A 20,866-nucleotide genomic window follows, 5' to 3' on the forward strand; every position below is an offset into this window, starting at 1 on the left:
AACAACCAGTCCTGCTAATGGGCCATCCGGAGCAGGCGTCGTCACATCGATATATGGCCGTGCGATGTAAGATGTCGGCTGCGAGGTCCCTGCATGACTGGCTGCCGCTGGAACTAAACTTGAACGACGTGACGTAGATGCAGGTTGACGTAGATATACGGATGTCGAGTTTTGAGAGCTCGAAGTAGGTGACATCGCTAAGTACAACACTGCCGGTAATGGAGTCATATCTGACAGTCGATGTTCTTCCTCAACATCTGCGGACGAGCCAGCATACGATTCTCGTCGGCCGCTTCCAGAGCTGCCAACACTGACTGCAGATGATCTCCGAGAAGGCGAGGGTGAAAATTGCTGCATAATCTTATGCTTTGTATGAGGATGATAATGAGGATACGGATGAAGACTGTATGGTCGGACACTACTGCTACCATGAATTGCTGCAAGTGTAGGTGACGAAGAGGTAGACGATACTTGCTGGTGTCCTACAACAGAATGCATTTCAGAATCATGCGGAAGATCAAATCCTGAAAATCGGTCCCGAAATGCTGCCAAATCTTCGTGCTCTTGTCGAACTATTCCTTGTGGAATCTCAGAATGCTCTTTGTCCGACGGTATTCGGCATTGCAGCAAATTCGCGAACATCTTCAGTTCTTGAATCAAGAAAGGCGACGATAAATGGCCAAATAGCGAAGTCTCGGGTTGAACAGATGCATACGAACACTCTATGAATATTGCTGCAAGTTTTGTAGATCCGAATTTACGTGCTGCCGCTGTCCAGATAGGTAAATTTCTGGGTGATATCGAAATCGAATCTGGTTCCACATCACCAAACATCAAAATCTCCCGACCTGAGCGTTGATCGCGAACAAAAAAAGCTGATGATTCAAAGGCTTTAGGCGGCCGTCCAGATTTATGCACACAGCCATGAGAAATCGGATAGGCTCGAATTTCCAGACCGTTCGCAATTTCTTCGTAACCTTCGTTGTCTTCTTCCGAGTTGTCGACTGGCATGACATATAATTCCTCACTTGATTTGGATGGAGCAGTCGTTGTAGGAAGCTCAGCTAGTCGCCTTAAAGTGATTAGGCCTATCGGATAATCGCCCTCATTTGTCATATTCGGCCATATAATGTCATTAAAGACATGCTTTAGAATAGCATCAATAACAGAGGGCAATCCCGCGAGAACTTTTGGATTGTCAGCCGTAAAACACGATGAATTGATTACAAAACCAGAAAGATGGTCGAGATGCGCATGAGTGATGCACACCGTGGCAACCAACTCACGAATAACATATGCTGAATTCGTGAGAGTGCTAGAAAATGGCATAACTCCCGTGCCCAATAATTGTGTCTTGGGGGTGATACTACCATGTTCGGAGAAGGAAGGCGAGGAGGACGGAAGTGGATATCCAGGATCCAAGCTTGAACTCTGACCAGAGGGAAAAGAAATATGCCATTGCGATGTTTTACCAGCAAGTTCGTCTGCGGAAGGAGTTCTAAGGGCAGCTTGGACTCCGGACATGTATGTACCTGCATCGATGCCAACAAATACATTCTTCGCCCATGGCTCGAGATATGATTTGACTATTGCACCCGAAATACCAAATTCTAGCGGTCCACCACTTGCGCCCTAATACGATATAGTTAGAGATCATTGTAGGCCATACAAAAACGGAAAAAAGAGAAATAGATAACGTACGAGGATAATAACCTCAAACGCTGGGTTGAGAAACGCGTTGGAAGCCAGGTTGTGTTCGAGCTATGGATATTGACTAGATAATGAGAAACACAGTCCAATCTCGACAGTCTCTTATAGGCAAATTAATCTGCGCTGAAATGCTAAAATTTTGTGATATCAAATAATCAAAAACAAATAAAGTCCACAAGCGGTGAAAGTCTGCGAAGGGAAAGCAATGCAGGCAGTCGTCAGTGGAGAGATCCAAGACGCAGCAGAAGTCCAGTCCGGCCCCGACCTTTGGTGAGCTTCTCTCCGCAGCAAATTCGGACTAGAACTATTCTTCCATTCGTTTGGACGACCTCAAACACAGCGCCAATACTTAAGGTTTGCTGGAGTCGTTGTTCACCGTTATGAGTTTGAGATTGAGTGGTTCCGATGCACTAAGTGGTGCTTTAGAGAAATGGTGCGCTGGGAACTATAGTGGGAGATACAGGACTCGCCAGAGAGTAGTAGGCAGACAAATTCGACAGCTAACACCAGATATAAGTACTACTACGAATGTATTGAACGGTCTTTCACGCATAATTATGGAATGGATTGTTTACTAAGATGTTACGTTCTGTTGGCCGACACCGAAACAGACTGTTAAATAAGTCCAGTCGAGATGGCTGAGTATTAATATAGGAGAAGCACGACAATCCTGCTAAGGAACTAATGCGTGCGCTTAACAGTTCTCAGCCTACGTAATTGCAGTACAGTCATTGTCAAGACTCCAGAAATTGCAGCATATAATATGTAATCTACTTTAGCTTATTAAGGTAGCATACCGACTTCTACATCCAGCAACACCAACCAAAAGAACTAAAAATGAATCCAAATCCGTCAACCTTAGCTCTTCTCGCTTGCTGATAGGGGTGTCTATCCGCATCCCTTGCTTCTTTCTCACCCCCTTCGTTTGTCTCTAGTGTCTCCATACACCTTAAACAACCAAAAAGGAGAGTTTCTACCAACGGCTAGAAGCGGAAGAATTATCGGAATCGACTTCTAGAATGATTTTGCCCGTCCTCGCTAGATTTTACTTCATTCCGACGTCTGCTTGATTACCTATTCGGCCAAGACCGTCTTGAAAGCCTGCTCGAAATCAGCAATGATATCGTCGATAAACTCTGCTCCGACCGCAACGCGAATGTGGTTTTGCTGTTATAAAGTCTGAGTTAGTTTCATCCAGTTGATAATTATAAGCAGGAATTTTGGTTAACTCACGCTGATTCCATTCTCCAGCTTCTCTTCGTCGGTCATTTGCTGATGGGTGGTAAACCACGGGGCAATAACCAACGTCTTAAGGTCACCGACGTTAGCCAGGTTAGACGCTAGCTTGAGCTCATCGACTACTCGTGCGCCGACATCGTCTTTACCCTTTGCACCGAACGACAGAACAGCTCCGAAACCCCGCTTTAAGTACTTTTTGGCTAGTTCATGAGACTCGTGACTTTCAAGTCCCGGATACGATACCCAAGATACGTGAGCAGATTTCTCCAAATACCTGGCTAAAAATACCTGGCTAATGTCAGCGCGTTCGAACATTGTCGTTCCAATCGGAATGATAATGTCTCCAAGCCCTGCAAGAAATTGAAAGCACTTGTTGGGCTCAAAGTTGCGCCGAGATCGCGGAGAACTTCCAGGCGAAGTAGATATGCGAACGCGAGTTTTTCTCCGGCTGCGTCTACCATGATACGACCATGATATCCCTCCGAAGGTTCATTGAAGTGCGGGAATCGGGCTGCATGCTTTTTCCACGGGAATTGGCCTCCATCTACAACTACGCCACCGATGGTAGTACCATGTCCTGAGTTATTAGTATCATAATTGCTTCCTGGCTTCCCGTCCATCTTACTGACCTCCAATCCATTTTGTCGCTGAGTGCACCACGATATCAGCACCATGTTCAATTGGACGTATGAGATATCCTCCAGCACCAAAAGTATTATCGACGACCAGAGGTACACCGTGTTTATGTGCTGCGTCTGCAATTTTACGCAGATCGGGAACATTATATTTTGGATTGCCGATGGTTTCAACATATATTGCCTTTGTACGGTCGTCAATGTGCGCTTCCAGGTCTTCAGCGCGGTCACTTGTTACAAACTTTGTCTCGATACCCAACCGGGATTGAAAAACCTTAAACTGATTGTAAGTGCCGCCATACAAATACGAAGTCGAAACAATATTATCGCCGGCATGTGCTAAAGCGGCGATAGCCCTAATGGTGTCAATTGACTCCGCAGGAATTTTCAGATAAATCCAGTCTAGCTTACATGAACTGGGCGGCCAATCCCGAACTAGCTGCAACAGCAGCAACACCTCCTTCAAGCGCAGCAATCCTGTTTTCAAAAACGTCGACGGTTGGGTTTCCTACTCGAGAATATAGATGGCCAACTTCTTCTTGGGCAAACAATCGGGCGCCTTGCGCTGAGTCGTTAAATACAAACGACTTTATTCAGATTAGCTTTCTTCTGAAAGATCCTCAAGCTAGCTTATGAATTACCGTGGTTGCGTAAATCGGCACTGCTCGCGCACGGGAACCTGGGTCTGGCTGTTCCTGCCTGGTGTCATGAGCCATCAATTTCCAGCCGGTGCACATCTAGAACATACCCAGCATGAATTTGCAACGTATCAAAATGCGACATTGTTTCGATTAAATAAAGGTTCAATTTCTATGTTCTAGAAATTGATTCTAAGCCTGTACCGTAGGGCGACTCATAGCCGTCTTAAATATATTCAGACTCTGCAGTCCCATGATGATGTCTTTGGCCTGTGCTTCCCCGCAATTGCTCGCCTATGGCATGCCATATCAACGACAATTATAAGCCCCGAAACCCAAACTGGCGATGGCGACAGCTTTGTCGGATATTAGGAAATGATTCTTTACCGGGAATGGGGAAAGCACGTTGAAACCTTCCTCTTCTCCTTACCGTACTTCAGCTTGTCCCCAGTTGTCCTGTTAACCGAGCTGCCTGAGTGGGTAATCGTAAACAGTTATCAGTATGATGTAAGACATGGTACTGAACACTCATATTGTCATTTCGATACAAGCACCATCAGTTACATACCGTCTCTAAATTATAATTCGAACAAACTTCAAATATCGCTACTAACTGAGCCATGATCCAGCCTAACCTGCAGATCTTTAGGAATAGCATGCAGTAAATATGTCTAATTCTTCAACATATACCCGTACAGATGCGTATAATTCTAGGGGTCGATCGGGCGGGATTAACTATGGGAACCCGTATAGCTCGGCGGGCTATGGAGCCAGCCGAGCGTATCTAATGCCGGCTCAGCAGAACTACGACGAAGATGGACAGCAACAGCATCAGCGGAAGATGGGTACTCGCAGAACAGTAGACTATACAGGAGGAGTAGCTCGGTGGATGCACAAACGAGTAACTGGTCCTTACACGCGAGAACCAGGGGTTATTCGGCCGAAAAAGTGCTTTATTATAGACGTATGTCTGATTTAATTTTTAGTGCTGAAGTGTTGCAACCTCGGAAGAGAGATTAATAAATGCAGGTATATCCTCCAGCAGCTTATTTAGATAATCCTATAATGAGCGTGACACCCAAATTTGTTCATACCAGTGTAAATAAGCTACGGCATCCTGTGAATTTAGTTCGCGTAAGTTGTTGCACTATCAAGCCTTATTTTCAGTATTGACAAAGTTAGTGGACACCGGAAGGAAGGAGAATTTTGGGAGCAAGTAGTAGCGGTGAGTTCACATTATGGAACGGGATGAGTTTCAACTTTGAGACAATCATGCAGGCTCATGATCAGTCAATTCGTGCTGGTGAATGGTCACATAATGACGACTGGTTTGTTTCTGGCGATCAGGATGGGATTGTCAAATATTGGCAGCCAAATATGAATAATGTCAAGGTGATTGCCGCACACCGAGAAGCGATTCGAGACATTTCGTTTTCACGAGCAGATTCAAAGTTCGTGACTGCAAGTGATGATAGCACGCTTAAGATCTGGAATTTTAATGAAGGCATGGTGGAGCGTACACTGTCAGGTCATGGATGGGATGTCAAATGCTGCGACTGGCATCCATCCAAGGGACTTATTGCTAGTGGATCGAAAGATAATCTCGTTAAACTTTGGGATCCCAGAACCGAAAAATGTTTGACTACTCTCCATGGTCATAAAAACACCATCACACGAGCCGAGTTCCAACCCACTCGAGGAGATCTTCTCGCAACATCATCGAGAGACCAAACCACGAGAATATTTGATCTACGAGTGATGAAGGATATCTTTGTCTTACGAGGTGCGTCTTCGGATATGACCACTCTAACCTGGCATCCGGTTCATGACTCCCTGCTTGCTGTCGGCGATTTCAGTGGGGCCGTGTATTTTTACGTGCTGGATTCCTCCCAGTCAGTTTCCTCAGTTACTTCTATAACCGGCTCTCATTCTTCCTCTAAACAGCAGTCAGCTATTTTGTCGATGGGATCTATTGCACAATCCGTTGATCCGATTCAAACAATTCCGTATGCTCATGAAAGCGCAATTTGGTCTATGCAGTTTCATCCTATGGGTCATATTTTATGTACAGGATCGAATGACAAGTTTACTAAATTCTGGTGCCGTGCAAGGCCGGGCGATGACGAGGCCTTTAAAGATGCATCTCATCTTGGACCGGAAGCACAGGGACAGAATCCGCATTCTTATGGCGAATCGCGGACAGGTTCGCGCTATAATAATAGCAATTATGATTAATTACATTTATTTAACTGCATCAATAATCTTGGAACAGTCAACAATTTGTCCTAACTAACTCTAAGCGTATCCAAATTCCCATATGATTGCCCGATAATAAAAAACTAAATCTAAACAAGAAGCACTGCATTGACGCAACCGTCTCGGTCAGGCTCATTAGTGACCTGCGCGTATTTTCCCCAAACAACTTTTCCACCGGCCGTAACAAGGCCTAACTCACTAACGTTAACTTCGATAATAGTACCTTTAGTTAATACACCAAGCTGAGTGTAGAGCGGATTCTGAGGATTCTTCTTTACCGAAAGAATAGGAAGATGTACAGTGACTCCCAACTCAGGATGCGTAACATTAGCTCTTTTTTGTCGTAACGCCGAAGGACGAATAATTCTCTCAAACTTGACTGGTCGACGAGTAAATCCTTCACCAACAAACGTATGCTTAGTGATCATTCTTTTCCAGCTTTTCCGCTTCGATTTTCCTGTCTTCACAACTTTAAACATTTCTTCCTCTGATATACCGCGCACTTTTGGAAGCGGAACTGCAAATTTGGCTGCTTTCTCGAGACGTTTCTGCTTGATCGAAGTCGACAGGGCCTTAGCTTGATTATTATTCTGGCGATCTAACAGATACGCCGGAAGTCCATCTGGATCATCTGGTGTATTCGATTGATTCGTAACAGTAGATTGCTCATGTTGTTTAATTCTAAAATATTAGCACTTTACGTCGCATTCATTGGAACAGCTATTGACTCACTTCTTTTTCATTTCAATCTTCTCCTGATGGCGCTTTTTAGCAAACATCTTAGCCCGAAAGCCGGTCAATCTCTGTGCATCTTTGGAAATCCGGTGAGCTTCTCGAGCCTCTCTCTTTCGTCTGCATACTTCTTAGTATTCTTTATTCCTTTAGTTAACATATAACGATCTGCATACTTCCGCTCTTCGTAGTCTAACCGCCGACCATGCTTCTTTATGTGTTCTTCAATGTATTCGTTTTGCGGCTACATGATTCACTCTGTCAGAACTTAAAATTTCAAGCACATTTATCTTTGCTTCTCACCATCTTGATTTAAGAGAAGGTCAAATATCACTTATCAAACTCGATTTTTCAACTCGCCTTCGATGATTAACAAACTGCGGAAATTCAAGGCAATTTAAAATCAAAATTTTGCTCTATTGGGACTTGTTCTCCCAGGTCCTCAGTACACGATACCCACATCTGTTGTTCGCCGAGGCGCCTCAGACGGCGCATTATTTTGGCGTAGTGGGACTCTGGGATGGCGCCAACGATGTTCCAAGAAGGACGAGGAAGGCGAGATAGCCCGGGCAAGGAAGAGATTTCCTCTTATCATGCGTGGAACCGAATAGAAGAGCAAGGAAAAGCGCAATCTTCTTTTTGGTTGTTTTATTTTAGACAATTGATCTGCTTTTATTGCAAGAAGCTCATTGTTGTCTCAAATGGTCGGCTCTAGACTGATTGCGTTACTGAGCGTGAGCTTGGTTTCGCAAGTGCTGCTAGGCCCTCTGTTTTGTAATGGGTTTGTTGATGGGGTTGTGAACGTCAATCTGAAGCTGGAGATTCCATGGACTGATTCGTCGCCTTATATTTTAGAGCTTGTGTAGGTATTCACATTTTTTGTGCTGTCTTCTTTGTGGTGAATTGTTGATTTGGCGCTCTCTGTCGATAGCGTACCTTGTCGTCTGTTACGATTCATTATGTAGCTAACACACACCTCTAGTGAAACTGTGTCTGAAGAAGCTCCGGCATCCTATTTTCCTTTACTTGCTCATTTAGCAGAATTTTCAGAGCAAAAGATTGTAGATGGTCTTGACGAAGGCTTCTCGTTGTCCCATAAAGATTTGTTTGAGGAGGCTCTTGATTTTGTTGTTGGGCGAGGCTACTATCAACCTTCCGATCCAGCTTTGGATTGGATCAAGCTACAATTGAGTACCCGTTCCTCAGCTCCGAAGGTACAGGCATACTACCAATATTATAATGAGACCATTTTACCTCAGATTTCAGAGTCTCTGGCTTCTTGTGGGGACGACTCGTGGTTCTGGTATGACAACCACGTAAGCTGTGATCCTGCTGATGTCTTCACTCTCAAGACTCCGTCCAAGTCTACTGTGCCCGAGATATTACCCTTTGATCATCAATTATCGAAGTCAGATGAACTTCCCGTTGCCATTCTTTATGCTGATGTCGCTTTGCCTAAGTTTCTGCAATTCCATAATTTGTTATTGGCTGAAGCTGAGAACGGCAAACTCAGATATATCTTGCGTTTCAAGCCGTCGAATCTCACAGTTGTAAGGAAATCGAAGATTCCATTGCGTCCTCTCGGTCTATCGGGCTACGGTGTCGAACTAGCTTTAAAGCGTACTGATTATATTGTTATTGACGACCGTGATCAAGCCGTTAGTGGTACTGATGGTCATGTTATCTCAAAGGAACCTACAGAAGATGAAGTCATTTTAGATGTGCTATTTGCGGATCAGCAAACAAAGGATATAAAGCCATTGAAAAAATACGAATTGGAAGACCTCTCTTGGCAGACTGCCGGGTTTGTTTTGCAAGACCATAAAGAGATTTCAAAATTGGACTTATTGGTGAAAATCCTTCAGGATTACCCAAAGTACGCTTCTTCTCTTGCCTCTGTTACGGTTGAGAACCTAGCGGAAATCAGAGATGAGATGGCTGATAATCTAGAGTCCTTAGCAATAGCCAGATTTGCTCAAGGTGATAATGCAATTTTCGTCAACGGGGCTCGAGTGGATTCGCAGTTGACTGATGATTTGTTTGGTATCATGAGTATAATCAAGCGAGAGCGGAAGTTCGTTAATGATCTTAAATGGCTCAATTTGTCTACTAAAGTCGTGTCGGATTTGATAGGAGGCGAATTGAGTCTCAAGCTCAAAGATCAACCTAATGATCCTCGGTTCGATATGAGTGATACAATTGAAGGAGGCGGTGCTATAATATGGCTCAATGATCTGGAATTCGATCCGATGTATCAGAAATTTTATCCTTCGATCCAATCAATCTTGACCAGTGATGGCCGCAATCAATTCCAACCCATCAAGAAAAATATTCATCAGATTGTTATACCTGTCGACACCTCAATGCCCGAAGAACTATTTCTGGTCCAGCGAAACCTGAAGGCATTCATTGAACGCGGATTAGCTATTCAATTTGGTATTGTTCCTATAGTGGAGACCAAATATCAGCGCGATGTTGCTCTGCTGATATACAATCTCTACCATAAGGTTGGGAAAGATGGAATCTATCAGTTATTTGAACAAATGCTGAAGGGAGACACTGAGGTTACACAATCTGTTGTTGAATCTCTTGCACAAGGTCCTGAAATGGAATCAATTGAGCAGGCTGCTGCGTGGGGCAAGCGACTTGACGTCCACTCCGGAGAGCCAATGGCTTTTGCAAATGGATTCGTATTTCAGCGTGGTGGTACTTATTGGTTGCAAAACGTAGCAGTGAAATTGGACAGTGATGTTAAATTGGTTCAAACACTTGTGAAAGCAAATGTGATTGATGATGATACCGACGTCCCTATTTTCTTGCTCAAAGTTGCATCTCCTCGGCGTAATCGAATTATCTTCCCCGAGGATCCAAATGATGAGAAACTTATCGATCTAGTGGCTCTCTTCAAAGAGTACAGAAGTGAAATCGGTTCCCTGCCAACTTTATACCATCATGTCGAGAAAACTCAGATGAATACAAACATCGATTTGACATTGTTGGTCGCTTCTGATTTTGATTCAGCCAATGGTATTAAAATATTTCAAGAAGCATTAAAATTCTTGACGGGTGAACTGCAGTTCAACGTTAAGGCAAGGTTTTTGCATATTCCAGGAATTGAGAAAAATACTCCTACTCTTTCTACGTTCCTTCATTTTCTATCGCAAGGGAACTTATTGTCGAGCATCTCTCCACAGCAATTGCTCGAACTTACGTCGGAGATTATTCCCACCGAGGATTTCACGAAATTGCCCCATGTTCAAGAATTTTTCCAAGATCAGAGCAAGGCTAAGGTTGATGGTTGGGCAGTTCCGGATAATGCAGCTGCTTTAAAATTTTGGGACTCCTTGGCTGGCTTGCGCAGCGCTTTAGGTATTTATGCAGAAAATAGTTACACTTTACTCAATAGTAGAGTATGTGAAAGTTTTGCTTTTGATGTTTGAATTGAAATTGGTTACTAATCCGGGCTTACAGAAAATTTCCCTTCCGTCTTCCGGTGTTTTGGACAAATATGATTTCGAAAGCTTGCTCAAGCGCGAATTAGCTATGCGGATTACTCCTGCTATTTCTGTAGCCACTTCACTTGGAGTATTTAATGATTTGTCACCAGACCAAGACAAATATGATTTTATTGCTCAGCTAACTGGTGTTACGTCACTTAGTGACCGAACAAACATTGGGCATAGCATGCTCCATTTTGCCAATAAACGCAATTCTCAAGTGACTAGTTTACAGAATATTTATTCTTCATTTGATGCTGGAGAAATAGTATTTGACAACGCAGAGTTAAAGATTGTTGCCATTGTCAACCCTGTGAGCGAGTTTGCCCAGAAGTTTATCCCCATGATCAAGGTTTTGGTCGGTATTCCAGGAATCTCAGCACGAATCTTTTTAAATCCGGAGTTCAAATTGAAGGAGATTCCGATCAAGCGATTCTACCGATTTTCAATCGATTCTGCGCCGGCGTTTGACCAATTAGGGCGCATCATCGAGCCGGAAGCTGCATTTAATGATTTACCATCTGAGGTGTTGTTGACTTTAGAACTTGATGTACCAGATTCCTGGCTAACTACACCAAAGGAAGCCAAATATGATTTAGATAACATCGTTTTGTCTTCTGTATCTGAGTCTAAGGTGGAGGCACTCTACGTCTTGACAAATATTTTGGTACAAGGGCATGCGCGAGATATTTCCGAGGCTGGCCAGCCACCTGCCGGACTTCAATTGACTTTAGGCAGTCTTACTAAGCCTGTTATTTCAGATACCGTTGTGATGGCAAATTTGGGATATTTCCAGTTTAAGTCGCAACCAGGCGTTTGGAAGCTAGGTTTGAAACCCGGGCTTTCGCAGACTATTTTCCATCTTGTTAGTGCAGGTACTGAGGGCTGGAGCTCAGTGAGTTCGGATGATGCAAATGTATATGTAACATCGTTTGCAGGCGTTCGAATATATCCACAGATGTCTCGCAATGCTGGACAAGAACATGCATCGATATATGAGGAGCAGGAACGATTTGATCCTAGTATCATGGGTCAGGTCCATCACGGTGTTAAGCAAGCTCAGAAGGCGATAACTTCATTTATTAAAAAGACTACTTCCCGAAGACGTTCCGGAACGGGTCCTGCTGACCAAGCGGCAATCAACATTTTCTCTGTTGCTAGTGGACACTTGTACGAGCGGTTTTTGAACATAATGTTTGTAAGTGTTATGAGACATACGAACGAGACCGTAAAATTTTGGTTGATCGATAACTTTTTGTCGCCTTCGTTCAAGGAGTTTTTACCCTACATGGCAGAAGAATACGATTTCGACTACGAGCTGATTACATATAAATGGCCTCATTGGTTACGCTCACAAAAAGAGAAACAACGAACTATTTGGGGATATAAAATTTTGTTTTTGGATGTCCTATTTCCACTTGATTTGGAAAAGGTTATCTTTGTCGATGCCGATCAGATTGTCCGAACTGATTTGAAAGAGTTAGTCGATGTTAACTTGCATGAAGCACCGTATGGTTATACGCCGATGTGCGATTCGCGCAAAGAAATGGAAGGTTTCCGGTTTTGGAAGCAAGGATATTGGAAGAATTTTCTAAAAGGAAAACCATATCATATTAGTGCGTTATATGTCATTGATTTAGTCCGATTCCGAAGAATTGGTGCAGGTGATATATTACGTCAGCATTACCATACATTATCAGCGGATCCGAACAGTTTATCTAATCTCGATCAGGATCTGCCCAATAATCTTCAAAACGTCATTCCAATTCATTCACTTCCTCAGGACTGGCTTTGGTGTGAGACCTGGTGCTCAGATGAAAGTTTAAAGACAGCTAAGACAATTGATTTGTGTAACAATCCGATGACCAAGGAGCCCAAACTAGATCGGGCTAGAAGACAGGTTCCTGAGTGGACTGCATATGATGACGAGATTGCCCAATTTGCTGAGAAAGTTAGAAATAACTTGATTATCACATCAGAGGATAATGATTCTAGTGTTGCTCAGCCAGTCAGAGGTGATGAGCCTGCCGAAACTGAAGAGGAAGATAACGCCTCCACCGAAGAATATACAGAGGAAATCGAGGAAGTTCTTGAGCACGATGAATTGTGATCTTTTTTGTAAATTTTGTGCCAATATTTGATATGCATTATTATCTTGTCAATATAAATAGATTGGATTCCATTACAGTTAGATTTCTTTTGATGGTGAAGCTTCGACGTCAATCACTTTATCTTCATTTTCCGATCCATCCAATCCATGCAGAGTGTATGCACCTCTTGGCCCTCTGATAGTCATTGCCATCGAAGTATTTTCCACTTCTCGCACCGGAGAAACCTGGTTTGAAAGGTTTGACTGAACAGTAGCTGAAACGTCGCCAGCTAGCTGTCCATTAACCAGTAAAGGAAACTCCATCATGACACTAGATGATTCAACGCCGTTGTTGCTTGTTGTACTACGGATTACACCAACGCAACGTCCGAGCGAGAGACGACCGATAGTGGGGTCAATCCCGAGTCGATTGTAGATTTCAGATTTTGATTGTGATATAGCTGTTTGAAACCTTCGGTCGACAAGACTGACCAGTTTATACTCGTCAAAATCAAAGATTCTGACTCCAGAGGTATCCGTCCACGGTCGATTGGACAGTTCATTCGCAATTTGTTGAAATTGTCGCTTGAATATGAATCTGCGAAATATTCTGAATCCCCAAGCGGTCAAGACCAGGAACGGGAACAAGACGATCAAAATAGGGAAAAATATTATAACGATAAGAAATATTGAGCACAGAGATAAAAAGGCATACAGAATTGATCGACTATTTACGAGCCGACTTATAATATATAGGTTTTCAGGTGAAAGCGGTGACCGGTTGATCCGGAAGGATCTGATGCACTGATATGGTCGGACTAGTTGAGTGGCATACCGCGATCGGGGACGAACAATAGATCGTGCAGAGTAATTTAGCGATTTCTTGACGTGTAATATTGATTCGCTTATACTTTGATCGTGATACGTACGTGATTGAAGTGCGAGAGGAGTGTATATTCGAGAATTAGTTAATGCACTCTGGCCGATCTTGAAATGAGAACCAAAAAATGTGAACGGACGTGGAATTATGTTTGGAGCCATGACACGGCCCAAGCTACTCATTCCGAACGATTTTCTTACACATATCAATCGTGCTGAATTCATGACTTTCTTAGTCTACCTATTCACAGTAAGTAGTTCTACCTCATGCATTGCATTGATGTAATATCGAACAGATGATCCTCTAGTTTTGGCTGGCTTGTGATTATAGTCACGTGTAAGCGGCTCATTTGGCAGGGCTCTAAGATGACGGCTCAAGGGTCGTGTACTGGAGGTCTAGGAGCTATATCTCAGCAGTGGAGAAGGCGATAGCTACGAACAGCGACAAGCTACTTTCAGTGGTGATTTGCTCGAATTGTACGGAATTGAACCGGTTCTTTGTGTCCAATATCGTATTCGCGAGTTTGCGGAGTCTGCAATTGGTGCAACAAGATCGTGTCAAGAGATTCAAGATCAGCTAAGGGTCATCCCACGTCAGGCCGAGATCACTGTCAGATCAAGCATTGGCAGCTACGAGACTGTCAGCCCGACAATCGGAATCGCACTCTAGGCTCTGGTACAAGTTTCCGCTAATATTCATTTATCACTCCAAAGAAACAGATATTAAATTTTTATCTTGACATATAAATTAATTCAATGGATAGTTTTTCAGATGAAGAAGACAACAGGCGGGTCTATCTCGTATCTGCTGCGCTCTCGTCAAACGAGTACAGGGTATATCCTAAATGGTTCACTGAACTTGTGCCTTCTGGCCATTTAACGCTCACCTTGGATGATATGTTGGTTTTTGCAGATCGTTTCGGCATTTCGGAACAAGATAAATGGAAGGTGAGTCAGCTGGCATTACGTTTGCTTTGTAGTTGAGTCTTTACTTTGCCTATCCAGCGAACAGCACAGCTTTTGATCTGAGTCGATGTATTAATCATCTGGTACTAGATTTTTGATGTATTTGAAAGTCCACTGAGCACTCTGGAAAAAGGAGAGTTTTTTGCGTTCATGAGGTTGATTGGACACGTTGTTGCAGGTCATGAACCGTCACGAGAGCTCGTTTTCCAACAGGGTACCGATTTGATCTATTTCTCCGCTAAATACGATTACTAATGCTTTTTTCCAGCGCCGGTTCCTAAAATAATTTCTGATGGGCCTAGCAAGCCTCCCGTTGATATAGAGCCCGTGGCTACTCCGTCGTTGACCACACAGTCATCATTTTCTGATCCGAACTCACAGTCTTCGCCGAATGCTTCTCAGTCTGAACCCTTTTTATCAACCTCACCAGCGTCTGCAAATCCATTCCGACGGTCTTTGGATACTTCCCGTAGTCCTTCTAATGCACCGAGCATGGAACGCAAAGTTAGTGGTAGTGACCCGCAAGTGACCAATGATCAGCAAGCTTTCGATGCATTTACTTCGTTGTTATTAGGACAAGATACTGGTCTTCGAAAATCTTCAGAGTCAAATCGGGAGAAAAAATCAGAAGCTTCTGGTTCACAGTCGGTTTCATTTTCTATCGACGAACCGCAGTCAATTGAGTCGTATCCTACAGCTATTGAGATTGAAGATGACGATGATTCGTCTTCCTCAGCCTCTAATGAGGATCCTACCTATTCTACAGAGCCCGCCGACTACACTCCTAGTACACCTAAACTAGTCATTGGGGATGTTTCGAATGCACCAGTTGATGATTCGCCCAGTTCCAGTGATGACGCATTCAAGCGGCATCTTAGCATTCATACTGTCAAGTCGCAGCACTATCTCGTAATGCCCACTCACACAAATGTGCCTGATTCCAAAGAAACTGGACTCAAAGAACCTGGACGAGCTTTAGGAGAATCATCGGAGAAATATAGTCGACGGCCTGTCCCCCCGCCACCACCACCCCGGAAATCTGGTGGTGCGCAAGCAAATATGGCTACACCTGTTAGTGGTGAAATATTCGGACGACGATCGGGCGAGAGTCCGCAAACACATAACATCAAGCAGGCTTTTTCACAGAATGAATTTGATGCTGCTTTTGACGAGCCGCTGTTTAACGCGTCTGTTTCTAGTCCGGCACTGCAGAGCGTTATTACGGCGCCAGTTGTAGTAGCGGCTGGGCAAGAATCTATTTCGCTTAAAGGATCACAGACTATAAATTCTGAAAGGAGTGGGCATGGCCCTCGTCCACCACCACCACCGCCGACAAGAAGAAAAGGGCATGCACGAGAATCAAGTCTAGGTGCAGTGTCAAATGCGGCCACCACATCTGCAGCTATAATACCTCATACATCTCGACCCCCTCCACCACCGCCAGCACATACGCTGTCTTCAACGCAACTTGAAAGTGCTTCTGCGCCAATTTCGAAACTAAGTTCAGAAATTCTTCCAGAGAAGAACATCCCAGAGGACGTTTCGGAATCTTTTATTTCCAAGACCGACAAAGACGACGCAGTTCCAGATCTGTTAGCTGATTTGAGTATGCTACAAGAACAAGTGGACCGTATGAGAATGCAGCATATCGAGGACGGAGAATGATAGAATTAGAATTAGTAAATGGAAGAAATTTATTTTGAATGGCATGATATGTTACATAAACTGTGTTGAATTAGAAATCTGATGATATAGTAGAATGTAAGAGAGCCCGGTGACCACGAACTTCAACGCTTTTTCTTCTTCAAATCCGGTTTCGATTTGGATTTCAAATCATTTGCTTTCCTTTTTGCGGTAGCAATGGAATTAGCATTTGGGTTTGGAGTGATTTTAAAAAACCCATCTAGTCTTCCCTGCTGAGCGGTTTTCAAGTTTTTCGATAGTCGGGCTGCACCGGACCGGACACGTTCCTCATTAAATCCCTTCTGGGTGACTAGGAAGTCTACCAAACCCGGTACATCAGGCTCGATCCACTGAAGTTCGATATTCTGGGGATCCTGTATTTCCGGGTTGAGAAACAGTTCGCGGGCGTCTTGGTACGGCCAAGGATCGGGAATCTTGTATCTTGAATTGGCGGAAGAATCGATAAACTCAACAATTTTCTCAAGCGAGCCATGGTCTTTGATCAGTTTAAGCGCAGTCGCCGGACCAATACCCTTGATTGGTTCGAGATAATCGCAGCCGAGTAGTATGCATAAGTCGACGAACTGGGCTCGAGTGAGCTCCAGACCGGATAGGGCGTATGATAAAGTGACCTGAGAGATGGGTAGCTTGCGCTGCTCGGAAAAGGTCAAATGGCGGAGTAGAACTGGCGTCTCGAAACATAACGTGTCCATATCCTCAGATGCTGCTGCAAAAACTTTCCCGGCTTTCGCGAGTGCTGCGCATTGAGCTTCTGCTTCGCATGGTGCATCGACGTATGGTATGCCCATTAACTTTAAAAGCTGTTTTGCCTCTTCGTTCTGCTCTCGGGTCACCCGAACCGTCCGCCGCGTAAACTTATCCACGGCCGCAGCATCTCCATCTTCCTTGGCTTTTTCAATCTGTTTGACCGCTTCCTCTCGTCGAACAAAACGTTTCGCAAGTTCACCAGATTTCAAGTGCGGTGGATGCCCGTCAAATACGTAGACAGGCTTAATGCCATTATCGATTATCCGTAACGTTCGGTAAAACATGCCCATCAGATGTGAAGTCGTGTCTCCGCTTTCGTTCATTAATTGCTGACCATCTTGCTGGCGAACTGCAATCAAAAATTGATATAATGACATCGATCTGATCTAATAAGTACTACTCAAAACAGTAATATATTCATCTTACGCATCCTGATTTTTCGTTAATTATTGCAATTTCGCTGTCGATTTTTACTTACAATCGCAACCTTCCGACCGAAAAAGGATTTGATCTCGCAATTTTTGATCGACGCCGGCGCATTGTCTGCAATCGTTTGATATAATCCTATTCAATTCAAAATTTTTGTCAACAATAGCTCCTTAATTACTATTTATTATATATTACATACCTTTGATTCCCATGATTTTGTCGCTGTTGAGTTGAATATGGCTCAGAAATAAATTAATACGCGTAGACGCGTCGAGCCAATCGAGTCTTCAACACGTGCACGATTACCTAATACGTGTTTGACTTAGTCAGGTCAAACCCTCACTGTAGATCATTGCCATCACATTGAAACAAAACTAGAATTTATGTACATCCTTTCTCATTTTCTACTTCAATTACTCGTTCCATATTTCGTGCGAGTTCATTAGATCGCGCAATAGCGCGAATCTCGGCAACTGTGTAAGATTTTTGTGGACAGGAGGACGACAAATAATCAGATGTGATTGTGACATCCGAGGAGTCTGTAGTTTCGCGAACCACAACGGAATTCATAACCTCCTGGTCGCGCGCGCGGTCACGTATATCGCGCTCGGCTTTGATTACTAAATCATCGTTGACCTGGTGAATGGCGCACAAATTCATAACAAGAATAAGATATACGATCGGAAGATATCCCCAAACGCCGACACAGATAATGTTGGAATCCGGATTGAAAGGCGAAAACGATATTTTGAAACTGGATGTGATACTGTAGCCAATCATTACGGCGAGACCCAAAAGTGCTAAGGGGACCCTGCGCGGAAGACGCTGCGGACGATAGAACTTGTACGTAATGTATATTTGTATGAAGATGAAGGAATATGCCACTATTCCACAGAAGACGCCGACTTTCCATCGCACATCAATCGCGAACTGATAGTCGTATTTGATCATGGCACCCCAATTGCGCAAAATTGTCAAGAGGAAAAACAGGAAATCAAAGAGGTAGAACACAATTGGCATCACAAGATGCACATGTGATCTTTTGTCACCTGAACGGTAGTGGAATGGATCGTCCTCGACATATCTGCGTTCCTCAAAAGAACACCAGTGACGAACCATTTCCCATACAGCAGCAATGCATGAGGGACAGATGGTTGTAAATATGGCACCAAAGGAAGTCAAGGCAACACCTTGTAGATAGCTCCGATCAATGTCAATGGACATGAAGCCTGCAGCAATGCAGAGCGCATGGATGACGATGAGCCAGTACCACTGCCAGCGACGACTGATGATGCGAAACGAGCGGTGCTCATATTTTGTAAGGCGACGCCCCAGACGAGTCAGATTGGTCAGTGTGAGCGGAAATAAAGCGGTGGCCATAACTCCGAGAGCAATGCCAATTCCACCGCGGGCTCGGATGGGATAATAGGGCGAATTGCAGGTAGTTCCATTGACATATCCGTCGTCGTAAATGACCGGCTGGTAGCTACCAAAAGAAAGATAACAGTTTGTGACATTAGAAAGAGTCCCATTGCTCGGATACAAAACGTAATTCCATAGCTCGAGAATTGTTTCGTTGTAATTTGAATTAAGAGGTTCTGGAGGAGCCATGGCTTGTTGAAAGGAAAGCGGTAAGTGTGAACGCTAGGTGGCAGATCACAACGCCAGATGCTGCTGCGAACTGAACTGTAACTGAAGGAGTACGGCACAATTCAAGACTATGTCATGCAGTAATTATTTAAAAAATCAGAAAATTTGCCTGCACGGTACAGAGATCAACCTGGTCTGACTGTGAACAATGGATTCATGCATTGTTGAATATTGCGTGGGATCATAATAACAACACTTGTTGGGACATTTCGGCATTCTGAATCACCTCTTCGGGATCTCAGCCAGAAACTTGCCGGTATATTAGGGTTTCATGTAATCCATTACTAAGCATAACTAGCAGAACTGGCAGAACAGTAGATTGTGGGTTGAGGTCTGGAGGGAAGCGAGTGACGGCATGAAAGTGGGGGGACAGGTTGGAGCTGGACGAGACTTTAATAGAAGGGTGTTGCGATTTGCGGATGACAGCTGAAGGACAAGAACAGGTAGAAAGGAGAAAGTGCATAGAGAGCGCGTCCATAGTGGGGATGGTGTGTGGGATTCGGGACGAGTGGAGCGGCGAGAAGAACACGCGTAGCTAGTAGGAGCTGAAACGCGACTTAGTGGCCATGGAGAGCGGAAAGGGCCGCTGAGAAGATGAACAATGTCGTGTGCCTGTCTCACCTGCATTGTTGTGTGGATCTGATTTCAGTCGCTCGAGAGACGACGTGCAGATAGGAGCAGACATCTGACTGACGTTCGACAGACTATTGACTACTGTGGGTACAGTGCCGCACAGTGCGTCAGTGGGACTGCGGGAGAGTTGAAGAACGAAACAAAAGAGGCTACAGTCGAGATAAGATTGAGGGGAGTCTGCGAGGGCGTATGTAAAGGAAGATCCCGTCTACGGTCTGAAATAGATGACTAGTATCGGAAGGGGCGGAGCGAGTATTACAGACAGACAGACAGACAGACAGACAGACAGACAGACAAACTTACATACATACAGAAAGGCAACCAGACAGACAGACAGGAGCGGTAGGGCAGCCCGCAACTAACCGGCTGGTTAGTTGGCTGGCTGGTTGGCCGAGAGAGCGCGGGACTGATTGACTGTCTGACTGACTGTACGGCAGTATATGCATGTTGCACGGAAAAGATCAGAGTTATCTCATCGCGATTAATTAGACATCACGTTGGCCAGCTCGCCAGAGATGTACTAAACTGTGTGGCGGTGGTACAGGCGATGGGAAGTCCGGCAGGACCGCGGGACGCCATGCTGGCGGGGCGGAAAGGGTCTCTGCTACAAGACTCTTCTTTGTCGGGATCGAGAGCCAGCAGGCTGATTTTCCCGCGAGCGCAAGCTTAATCCGCAAGCTTATCCAGCAAGAGCACCCAACTTATTGTCGGCTCACGCTGCCGACTCGCACTGCTGGCTTGTGGGCACTGCACTGCACTATGAGGTGGGCCCTGTCTGGCTGTCTGGCTGTCGCATACTGTGACAGTCAGGGCTGAGGGCGACGATGGAGAAAGGCTCCAGGGAAAACTTTTTATCAGATCCGAATCCACCACCTGGCACATCTGCCGTGTCTGAGGCAGTCGGCAGTCTTTCGGTGCGAACGGTCAACTGCACACAGTGCTGGACGTATTCGGTCCGAGGTCTGTTATGGTGCGCGTGCGCGTGCGGGTGCGGGGCTAGTGGAGCTGCTCTTGTTCAGCAGGGCACACAAGCAAAAGGCCAGCAGCAGAACCAAGATCAGA

At 44.6% G+C, this 20,866-nt stretch overlaps 9 protein-coding genes across 9 annotated transcripts; 3 read left to right on the top strand and 6 right to left on the bottom strand.

The window, feature by feature from the left end:
- Positions 1-630: 630 nt before the first annotated feature.
- On the bottom strand, positions 631-1,632 carry V1516DRAFT_613715 (cAMP phosphodiesterases class-II-domain-containing protein; the record flags this gene model as incomplete). Its single annotated transcript, XM_066919318.1, has 2 exons — positions 631-1,431; positions 1,516-1,632. Coding segments are annotated over 2 exons (918 nt in total), but the record flags the coding sequence as incomplete, so codon positions are not given.
- A 1,152-nt stretch (positions 1,633-2,784) lies between these two features.
- V1516DRAFT_623044 (Cys/Met metabolism PLP-dependent enzyme-domain-containing protein) lies at positions 2,785-4,367 on the bottom strand (the record flags this gene model as incomplete). The annotated part of the gene is given in 7 exon segments (XM_066919607.1): positions 2,785-2,877; positions 2,944-3,223; positions 3,238-3,526; positions 3,579-3,940; positions 3,996-4,171; positions 4,226-4,279; positions 4,329-4,367. The coding sequence occupies 7 exon segments, from the start codon at positions 4,365-4,367 to the stop codon at positions 2,785-2,787; spliced, it is 1,293 nt and encodes a 430-aa protein (XP_066777999.1).
- Positions 4,368-4,851: 484 nt separating this feature from the next.
- Positions 4,852-6,552, top strand: V1516DRAFT_711220 (WD40-repeat-containing domain protein). The gene is made up of 3 exons (XM_066924260.1): positions 4,852-5,186; positions 5,252-5,356; positions 5,405-6,552. Exons 1-3 carry the CDS (start codon positions 4,890-4,892, stop codon positions 6,455-6,457), a joined length of 1,455 nt encoding a protein of 484 aa, XP_066778000.1. The 5' UTR covers positions 4,852-4,889; the 3' UTR covers positions 6,458-6,552.
- V1516DRAFT_672906 (ribosomal protein S8e/ribosomal biogenesis NSA2) lies at positions 6,448-7,591 on the bottom strand. The gene is made up of 4 exons (XM_066921817.1): positions 7,514-7,591; positions 7,387-7,454; positions 7,211-7,330; positions 6,448-7,159 (listed from the first exon to the last, which is right to left on the bottom strand). Exons 1-4 carry the CDS (start codon positions 7,514-7,516, stop codon positions 6,568-6,570), a joined length of 783 nt encoding a protein of 260 aa, XP_066778001.1. The 5' UTR covers positions 7,517-7,591; the 3' UTR covers positions 6,448-6,567.
- Positions 7,592-7,776: 185 nt separating this feature from the next.
- V1516DRAFT_649187 (UDP-glucose:glycoprotein glucosyltransferase-domain-containing protein) lies at positions 7,777-12,926 on the top strand. Its single transcript, XM_066920228.1, has 3 exons — positions 7,777-8,072; positions 8,193-10,620; positions 10,682-12,926. Exons 1-3 carry the CDS (start codon positions 7,912-7,914, stop codon positions 12,815-12,817), a joined length of 4,725 nt encoding a protein of 1,574 aa, XP_066778002.1. The 5' UTR covers positions 7,777-7,911; the 3' UTR covers positions 12,818-12,926.
- Positions 12,896-13,858, bottom strand: V1516DRAFT_663476 (uncharacterized protein; the record flags this gene model as incomplete). The annotated part of the gene is made up of 1 exon (XM_066920512.1): positions 12,896-13,858. The coding sequence occupies one exon, from the start codon at positions 13,856-13,858 to the stop codon at positions 12,896-12,898; it is 963 nt and encodes a 320-aa protein (XP_066778003.1).
- A 174-nt stretch (positions 13,859-14,032) lies between these two features.
- Positions 14,033-16,372, top strand: V1516DRAFT_672912 (uncharacterized protein). Its single transcript, XM_066921818.1, has 3 exons — positions 14,033-14,623; positions 14,732-14,855; positions 14,910-16,372. The coding sequence occupies exons 1-3, from the start codon at positions 14,432-14,434 to the stop codon at positions 16,304-16,306; spliced, it is 1,713 nt and encodes a 570-aa protein (XP_066778004.1). The 5' UTR covers positions 14,033-14,431; the 3' UTR covers positions 16,307-16,372.
- Positions 16,368-17,741, bottom strand: V1516DRAFT_254158 (PIN domain-like protein). The gene is made up of 3 exons (XM_066918810.1): positions 17,721-17,741; positions 17,571-17,656; positions 16,368-17,523 (listed from the first exon to the last, which is right to left on the bottom strand). Exon 3 carries the CDS (start codon positions 17,467-17,469, stop codon positions 16,429-16,431), a length of 1,041 nt encoding a protein of 346 aa, XP_066778005.1. The 5' UTR covers positions 17,470-17,523; positions 17,571-17,656; positions 17,721-17,741; the 3' UTR covers positions 16,368-16,428.
- V1516DRAFT_254870 (uncharacterized protein) lies at positions 17,673-19,333 on the bottom strand. Its single transcript, XM_066918812.1, has one exon. The coding sequence runs from the start codon at positions 19,130-19,132 to the stop codon at positions 17,903-17,905; it is 1,230 nt and encodes a 409-aa protein (XP_066778006.1). The 5' UTR covers positions 19,133-19,333; the 3' UTR covers positions 17,673-17,902.
- Between the last annotated feature and the right edge of the window lie 1,533 nt (positions 19,334-20,866).

This window comes from Lipomyces oligophaga (genome assembly GCF_038497815.1).
Source record: "Lipomyces oligophaga strain CBS 7107 unplaced genomic scaffold V1516scaffold_3, whole genome shotgun sequence".
Lineage (NCBI taxonomy): Eukaryota > Fungi > Ascomycota > Lipomycetes > Lipomycetales > Lipomycetaceae > Lipomyces > [Lipomyces] oligophaga.